Source organism: Carassius auratus, chromosome 13 (assembly GCF_003368295.1).
Source record: "Carassius auratus strain Wakin chromosome 13, ASM336829v1, whole genome shotgun sequence".
NCBI classification, from domain to species: Eukaryota; Metazoa; Chordata; class Actinopteri; order Cypriniformes; family Cyprinidae; genus Carassius; species Carassius auratus.
In genome coordinates, this window is record NC_039255.1 from 16663948 (window position 1) to 16673904 (window position 9957).

At 37.7% G+C, this 9957-nt stretch overlaps 1 protein-coding gene across 1 annotated transcript; it reads left to right on the forward strand.

Moving 5' to 3' along the window:
• Nucleotides 1-273: 273 nt before the first annotated feature.
• On the forward strand, nt 274-1112 carry LOC113112866 (claudin-4-like). Its single transcript, XM_026278784.1, has one exon. The coding sequence runs from the start codon at nt 303-305 to the stop codon at nt 1110-1112; it is 810 nt and encodes a 269-aa protein (XP_026134569.1). The 5' UTR covers nt 274-302.
• The last annotated feature ends 8845 nt before the right edge of the window (nt 1113-9957 follow it).

Genomic DNA, 9957 nt, shown 5'->3' on the forward strand with positions numbered 1-9957 from the left:
GCTGTTGTGTGTCTGAGTGTATCAGTAACCCCTTCAGCTGTGTTTCCTCACTTAACAGGATCCCTGACAGAAATCCAAGCCTGCTTAGCAAACATCAACACAGCTACGAGCTCCTCCTCCTCCTCTAGTGACACAAAACCAGACACAAAGCCTCGCCGGGGGGTTTGATTTCATAGCAACCAGCCCTGGTGTTCCCTCCCTCTCCTGAGCGAGAGGGCGGAGCCTGGGAACAGGTGAACACCTATCAGCTCCCATTCCAGCGGGATGCAAAACCAGTCCTCACTCTTCAGGCTCCTGGAATCATGGCGAACGGCGCGCTGGAGATCGTGGGAATGTGTGTGAGCCTGATCGGCTTCGTCGGGGTGGCGGCCAGCACTGGGATGCCGATGTGGCGTGTGACGGCATTTATCGGGGAGAACATCATCGTGATGGAGACTCGGTACGAGGGCTTGTGGATGAACTGCTACCGGCAGGCAAGCATTCGGATGCAGTGTAAGGTGTACGACTCCTTGCTGGCACTGTCCCCTGACCTCCAGGCTGCTCGGGGGCTCATGTGCTGCTCCGTGGCATTGACTGGGCTGGGTTTACTAATTGCCATCGCTGGGATGCAGTGCACGGCATGCATCCAAGGAAACGACCGTGCCAAGCGGATGGTTCTGATCATCTCTGGATGCATGATCCTAGCGGGCTGCTTCTGCTGCCTCATCCCTGTCTCCTGGACCGGACATGTCATCATCCAGGACTTCTACAACCCCTTGCTCATCGATGCCCAGCGTAGAGAACTCGGGGAAGCGTTGTACATCGGTTGGGTGTCTTCAGCTTTCTTATTCGCTGGCGGGTGCATATTCACCTGCTGTAGTGGCTCCCTGGACGAGGGCCCGGATCCCAGGTACAAGTACACCAGGAACGCACCCATGGCTTATCAGCCACAGCCCGTGACCTTTCACCCCCAACCGCACTTGGTGTACAGCCACCCGTCCGGGCCACCGTCATTCATAGAGCAGTCATACCAGCCATCCAGACAGCAGTCATTCATTCATCCTTCCAGACAGCAGTCATTCGTGCAGCCGTCCCGATATCCATCCGCCCGCAGCGCCGTCGATTATATCTAAAATCCAGCTGGATGATTCACTGGCCTGTGTATTTGTGTTTGTGTGTTAGAGAGAGATGGAAAGAACGGACTTCTAACCAAAAGGTTTAAAATATATATATTAGAAAAAATTTAAATGTAAATTAGACCTAAAAAAGTAGTAATTTTTATTTTTAAATATCTAAATAGGAGAAGATAACAGATGGTAAAGAACTGACTTTTAATCAAAGCTTTAAAAAAATAAAAATAAAAAACAAGGGGAAAAGACTATTTAAACATATCCTCTTTTTATCACTGTTTCATTCTTGGGAATGTTTTTAATAGAATTTTTATACCATTTGCACTTTAGCTTTTTAAATGTCTAAGTAAGAGCAGATGAGAAATAGTAAGGACAGACTTCTAACCAGAGGTTTGACTAAAAGAAAAAAAGTTTTTTTTTTAATTAAACAGAACACTTTTAATGTAATTATTGTTACTACTTTGTTTTATTATTTTGTATTATTTAAGTAGGAGTATTTGTAGTATTAAGCAGGTATATATATACCTATATATAACGTTTTAAATTGCTACATTTGAACAGTTTTAAACATAGCAGCTAGTTATGCATTTCATTTTTTTTCTTCCCCAGTTCATTCTTTGAAGTGTTTTTGACAACATTAAAATGTTGTTTCTACTTTGGCTTTATAAATATCTAAGTAGGAGCAGATATGAGATGGAAAGGACAGACTTCTAACCAAAGAAAAAACAACACTGAAAAAAACTGTAACATTTAAACAGTTTTAATGCAAGTCGTACATTTCATTTTTCCCCATTACATTTTTTTAGTTTTTTTTATATATATACACATTTAAATGCCGTTTCTACTTTATTTATTAATTTTTTTTAAATATGTAATTAAGAGAACAAATTTTTGCTGTTTTATATGATTCATTTGTAAAAACAGTTCATACTTCAGAACGTTATAAAGGATGCTACTGTACTTTACTAGTATTTTGTATTACTTGGAAGCTGTCTAAAATAGAAACTTGGTAAAAGTTATAATATTCAGATATAATGTTTTTATTTAAATATCAATGATTTGAAATCAATAAACAAGATAAATATCCTTAATGATAAGATATTTACTATTCCTTTTCATATCTTTCTGCATTTACAGCTAGTTTTAAAGGATTGTGTTCTGATTTCTGCTGTCTGTTTGCAAAGTAATAGTTCTCAGAAGAAATCTGTTCATCTAAATGCTTCAGAGAATGTGTTTTCTCAAAAAGTCAGGAGGTCTGAGTTCCAGGCAGGTGCTGAATTTGGTGGTTTAATGCATTCGAGATCTCTATGCCCTGTGGCTTCAGACAAACAGAAAGCCGCAGTGAAACGTAAGACACCTATTGTCTCGACACACCCAGAGAATGAGTCACACGGGACCTGCATGTCAGTATAATAGTGCTCCAACAGCACCAGGAAACTGATCAGAACTGACTGCTACAGTATTCAGCTGAAAACTGAACAAGCGGCTGTAAACTTTTAACTGCGTACTCTCAGACAGACTGAGGTGTGAGACTTTTACTGGGATCTATGTTATAATCTTTTTGGTTTTGTTTTTGTCCGAAATATGACATACTGAATGTATAAAAATATTAGTAGAATAAAATATAATAGAAGACCGGGGATAAAAACAATAAAAATAATAATGTTTAAATAAATGTTTTTCTTACACAGCATTGGTAAACTTTGCTGTGAAGAATTTTAAGGAATCATAATCAAATGTTTTTTAGTATTGTTTATTGTATTGCTTTTGTTATTTTTTTTTAATTCTATTTAGCTTACATTTATTTTTATATCAGCTTTAACGTTAGTACTTCAGCTTAAACTCATATTATTTCAGTACAGTTCAGTTATTTCGAATAACTTCGTTATTAGTTTTACATTTTATTTCAATTAACAAAAAAATATTTGTAATGGTTTTAGTTAATATTAACAATGTTGTCACAGGCTTAAATGTAAACTTAATGTAGGCAGCAAGTTGTCTGATGAGATTTTTTTGGTGTCATCCTTCATAAAGAATGCAATCCCAGAATGCATTGTGCACATTGAAGAAAAATAATAAATGCATTTGCATTTGTTTTAATACAAAACAATATTGATAAAACATAGTTGAGTAATTAAAAATGTCATTTTTTAAGCAAATCAGAGTATATGCATGCTGTTTTTCTTAATGATTATTAGGGTCTTTATTAGGTGCTGAGTGTTCTGAATCACTCACTTATGTGGTTCAATTTAATTGAGGATGCTTCTTTTTATAAGTTAGCTATCTGAGTTGATAGTAAACAAGACAGCTCACCAGGGTTTAGAACAGAGGTGACAGGGGCGGATCCACCCCAGTTGGCAGCAACGAATTAAAGGTTATGGCCAATTTGAAAATTTACAAGCGTGAATCTTTCGTGGTCCTGCTCCGAACTCCCGAACTGATTCAAATGATTTGCGATCCCCAAACTGACTCAAACGATTCGCGAACCCGCTTTGAACTCCCGAACTGACTCAAATGATTCGCGAACCCGCTACGAACTCCCGAACTGGTTCAAATGATTCGCGAACCCGCTACGAACTCCCGAACTGGTTCAAATGATTCTCGATCCCGCTCCGAACTCCCGAACTGACTCAAATGATTCGCGAACCCGCTCTGAACTCTCGCATTGATTGAAATGATTTGCGATCCCCAAACTGACTCAAATGATTCACGATCCCGCTCCGAACTCCCAAACTGACTCAAATGATTCGCGATCCCCATAACTGACTCAAATGATTCGCGATCCCGCTACGAACTCCCGAACTGATTCAAATGATTCGCCATAACCAAACTGACTCAAATGATTCACGATCCCGCTCCGAACTCCCAAACTGACTCAAATGATTCGCGATCCCCATAACTGACTCAAATGATTCGCGATCCCGCTACGAACTCCCGAACTGATTCAAATGATTCGCCATAACCAAACTGACTCAAATGATTCGCGAACCCGCTTTGAACTCCCGAACTGACTCAAATGATTCGCGATCCCGCTCCGAACTCCCAAACTGACTCAAATGATTCGCGATCCCCATAACTGACTCAAATGATTCGCGATCCCGCTCCGAACTCCCAAACTGACTCAAATGATTCGCGATCCCCATAACTGACTCAAATGATTCGCGATCCCGCTACGAACTCCCGAACTGATTCAAATGATTCGCCATAACCAAACTGACTCAAATGATTCGCGAACCCGCTTTGAACTCCCGAACTGACTCAAATGATTTGCGATCCCGCTCCGAACTCCCAAACTGACTCAAATGATTCGCGATCCCCATAACTGACTCAAATGATTCGCGATCCCGCTACGAACTCCCGAACTGATTCAAATGATTCGCCATCCCCAAACTGACTCAAATGATTCGTGAACCCGCTCCGAACTCCCGAACTGACTCAAATGATTCGCGATCCCGCTCCGAACTCCCAAACTGACTCAAATGTTTCGTGATCCCCATAACTGACTCAAATGATTCGCGATCACGCTACGAACTCCCGAACTGATTCAAATGATTCGCCATCCCCAAACTGACTCAAATGATTCGCGAACCCGCTTTGAACTCCCGAACTGACTCAAATGATTCGCGATCCCGCTCCGAACTCCCAAACTGACTCAATCTGCCTAGGGCACCAACTCCCAGAGGGGGCACCATCCCAGTTGCTCCAAAAAAAAAAAAAACTTCCTCCATTCTCCCATCCGCGCTCGCGACCGCTCCCACCTCATGTTTGCAGCTGAATGTTCATAATTGATGGATGAATCCAATCCAGCAAAGAGAAAAGAAAACTAAAAGTAAAAAAAAAAAAAAAACCCAACATAAAGTTGGCTTGACGTTGGACGTTGGACGAGTCTCAAATTTAGGGACCGTCTCTAAAGTTACATGCGATATTGGTATCCACTTTTCTAACGTCAGTAGCATTTGAGGAGAATGACTTATAGTCATTAAAACAACTGTAATTGTTCATGTAGGTGTCAGCTATAATGCACAATTGAATTGAATGTTTGATATTTATTAAAATAATCTAAAAATCATATGTAAATTATGCTACTCTTTCACATGGGCTCAAACGCAAATTTGAAGCCCAATAGCATTTGAGGAGAAAGATTTGCAGTCTTAAAACAATTGTAATGTTTTAATTTAGGTGTCAGCTACATTGCACACCTTATAAATTTGTAATATATATTAAAATAAAGTATAAATCATTTAGGTAAAATTGAGGACCGTTTATCACTTTCAGGCACATTCCTGTGAAAGTTTTTTTTTTTCAGGTTCCCTTACGAAAATTACCCATGGTTTTAACAAGAACACCACAAATCATTGTTCTTGTAGCCATGGTAACTGCAAATTAACCATGGTTTTGTTACTTCAAATAATAATTTACAAAGTATTAATATACTGTAATATTTTTTTGTTGTTGTTGTTGCTATAAAAACAGACCTAAGCCATCAATAGCCTTTAAAATGTCTTAAAATGCATTATATACAAAAATGAAGCAATAATGATTGGTTAATAATAACACTGTTAAAATACATAATGTAGCCAAATACAAAATAAAAAATTTATGTACATGTTATTACAAATGCCATGTGATTGCTGCTGTTACACTTACAGGACAATCAAATCCTTGTTTAGGCTACTGACCAAACATTTAATTCAAATATTCACTAAATCTTTCACTTTTGGACACCTTTTTGCTATAGATGACACAGCCTTTATAATTTCTTCAACAAAAAATGTGCATATCACAACCCTTACAAAAATAAACCATGGTTTTATCATAGTAAAACTGCTTAGTTTCCTTTTGCATGATTTCTGAATGCTTGAGACTATAAAATAAATTAGAGTCATAATAAAGTTATAGCCACAGGTAAATGTCGAGAGCTACAATTGTGATTTGTAAATAATACAATTTATTCATTTAGTTTTTTATTTGATTAAAGTTCTTTTTTCACCCCTATAGTAGTTTTTTTTTCCATCATCATATTTGAGGAAGGGGGGCACAACAATACAATCCTGCTTAGGGCACCCATTTGGCCAGCAGCGGCCCAGAAGGTGTTGTTATACACATCTCTGGGAATGTGTGCTCTACTACACACACACACACACACACACACACTGAAGCAAGCGTGGTGTTTTCAGCTCTTCACTATATTGAAGCATGATGTATTCTACACATGTGCATGTCAGTGCGCTATGAGAGGATTTCACCATTTCATTTAATAAAACTATCGTCATTCATTCGTATCGTATACACAGACAGAAACGGCAATGTCTTTATGACAACCTGTCAAAATAAAATTTCTGTATAGCTTTGAAGAAATTCAAAAATAAATATAGTACTATTGCACAGTAGAGTATGCTATACGTCAAGTAGGCCTATTAGCTAATAATAATAGTTTATTAATAAAACACAGAAACTATGGTTACAACTCACCAAAATAAAAGTTTGGTCTAACTCAAAGAAATTATGTAAAAAATTGCTTAATAAAATATACTTAAAAAAAGATCTACTAAAACGTTATTTTAAAGGAATATCACACAAGTTTTCATAGAAGTTTTAATTTAAGCTTGCCAAAACAATAACACCATATTTTTCAAAAAATAAAATTTTAAATTTCTAAAAGTACATTTGTATTTGTGCCTATAACGTTTATTTATTTATTATTATTGTCAGCTAATAAAACCTACGCTTCAGGGACCATATTCATATAACATCTAAGGTTAAATGTAGCTCTTGACTGGTTGAGTTAGATGATGATTAACACTGAACATTAGAAAATCAGTTGAGTCTCCCCATCTGTAAATGTCATTGGCTATTAAAATCTTGTGTTTCTTATAATAAATTGACATATTGATAACACTGAACCTTTTATAATGCTCTTAATTACATGTTGATGCATACTGTATGCATTAGTGAGTGTGGGGGTGCTTATGGGGTACGGTCACTTATTCCTTATATGAACTGTTTCAAATGCAAGACATTGATTGCATGAGATTAAGTTTGTAAATGGCAGCCTGTGTCCTTTTGTAGTGTGCACATATACTATTTATCATCAAACTGTGATAACGGTGACTAAATTCAGTATATATACGTCTAACATATGTTGCCACCCCTCAAAAATTCCTACCCCTTCTCGCCACGCCATCAATATTTTTCTAGATCCGCCTCTGAGAAGTGCCATGCACAGTGGTGGCCTCTGTTCAAGTTGCCAATGCAAAGTACAATCTATGGTCATCACCAGGCAGACTATACATCTGAAGTCATTGGTACAGCTTTTGTGTTTTGGATAAAATGTACAGTGTGCATGATAAATGACAATAATGACAGTAAAAACAGAAAAGCTTATAGCAGCAACCAAATATAGTTAAAGCTGCAGTCGGTAACTTTTGACGCTCTAGCGGTTAATAAACAGAACTGGTTGTGTCTTGCGGAAGAACATCGTAGCCGGAACTACTTCTCTCTGTTTATGTCTATGAAGAATCACAAAGGTACTGGGTTACTCCGCCGCGGTACCCCCGAAGCAATCTAAAATAGTCCGAATATAAACACTTATTATAGGTGCACCCTAGTGATTCAGGACAAGCTAAAAACACGGTTTGGAAAATGGATTCATGGTGTACTCGCTTATTATATACATTTTTCTACATTTTGAACACAAACAAAGTTACGGACCGCAGCTCTGATTGGTTGTTTCTTAACGGGAGTGATGTATTTCTGCAAATGGCAATAGGAGCACTGGGAGGAGCCAGAGGAGCTTGATTTTTTTCACAGATTATCTGTCTCATATTCTACTGTCAGGACATAATGACAGGTTTAACAAATATGTAAAAAATATATATTTACAAAAGTTACCTACTGCAGCTTTAACAAAACTGTAGATTGCTGCCTAGTCATTGACTATCCACTCTATTTTTAACCCTGTCGAAAAAACAGCATATGCTGGTTAGGTGTGTTTTAAAGCTGGGATGCTGGTTTGAGCTGGTTTAAGATGGTCCTTTGCTGGTTAATACTGGTCCTTAGCTGGTCATGTGCTGGTCTTAAGCTTGTCGGACCAGTTTTGGACCAGCTTAAACCAGAAAAGGTGCCTCATCATCCTCAACCAATCAGAAGACAGCCATGTGACTTTCCCATAACAAAGACATTAAGTTTGTCATTATTTTTAAGTTGTATAATCACATAAATCACACTCTCTCTACACTGGTGTGTGAACTGCCCTATTTAATCTGGGAACTACATTAACTCACCTGTGTTTTGCTAACAGTCTCTGGATTTGGACATTAAATTGCTGTCTAACAGGATTATCTGTGTTCAGAGTGGAGTCATTCATGTGTTGAGGATAGTTTGCTGTCATCTGAGGAGATGTTCATCCAGGACAGGACAAGAGCTGAGCATTTACATAATTTAATGTACCGGTAAATGAAAGAGTGCCTGTTAAAGGAATGCCAGCGGCACTAAGTGCAAATAGCAATTAGATACTATTTACATAAAGTAAAAATGGCATATTTTCTTAGGGATGGATGATATTTACACTAAGTGATAATACCAATAGAGGCTATTTACACTAAATGTAGAGAGCAATAGATTATATTTACACTATGTTAAAATTGCAGGATTTTCAGCTATTTACACTACTTATTGCAAATAAGGGCAATTATCTGCACCTCAGTATTATAAAACATAGTACATTATAAAACGGTATGCAGTAATAATGTATTGAGTGTAAATTATAATTTTAATTCAAATTATTAAATGAATGCCACCTTGACTGAGACAATAAAGCCCTCCCTACACCTACCCTAACCTTACCCTGAGACTGTATTTTCATCTTTTGTGATTATTGCCTTAATTTATATTGAAAATAAATGCCTTTATATATATATATATATATATATATATATATATATATATATATATAATTAAATCCCAGTACTTTTCAAGATTTAGAAATCACATTTTTAATATGTTCCCTCATATCCAGGTTTTCCAGAATTTTTTTTTCATATGACTGTGAGGACCCTGGTTCTTAAACAAAAATGGCAGGTTAAAAAGAAAGTCGACTCTTTTTTTTTAAGCTGTTGTAGTTAGTTTTTAGACAATTCTGTCTTATTTTAAGCTATCTTGTGCGCCGCTTGGAAGTCCTTGCCCCTTGGATGAGAACCACAGCTTTAAGAGCCATTAAGTGTACTTTTGTAGTGAATATTACACAAAATTATTTTAAAAGAGAGACTACGAGCAGGAATGCATATACAGTATTCAATGCATGCAACATATTAATCACAAGTAGAAACTTTGCTTTTCATAGGGCTTATAAAAGTGTGAAATGGATTTATATGTTTGCTTGTCTGCTGTTTTCATCGTCACATATGATAACAGGAGCTATCGAAGGATTTGTAACTATCATGGCGTCATTCTCCTGCAGCTCCAGACTCTCCAGTGTTTGTCCCATGAGCTGGAAAGCTGGAATATCCTGCACCTGTGGAGCAGCTGACCTTGAATATGAATGTTAATAGATAGAGACCTCCAGGTATAATTGTTAACGGATGCAGAGATGAAAATGTGAACTCAGTGCTGCAGATGTTTGCTATGCCAACTGCATTCAGCCCCCATAAACAACCTTTGTTTCACATTGGGGCATGTGGACAGCAAACACTGCATCAGCATACGGCACATCAGACTGGTTTTAGCCCTGTGGGAGGATATTTGCTGGCAGTTAAGAAGCAGTGTGTTATTCTCTTAATAAACAGCTGTGAGTTTGTCCTGGAGCTGAGAACATGACAATATTTGAAGAGATGTCACGTGAATCTCCCAT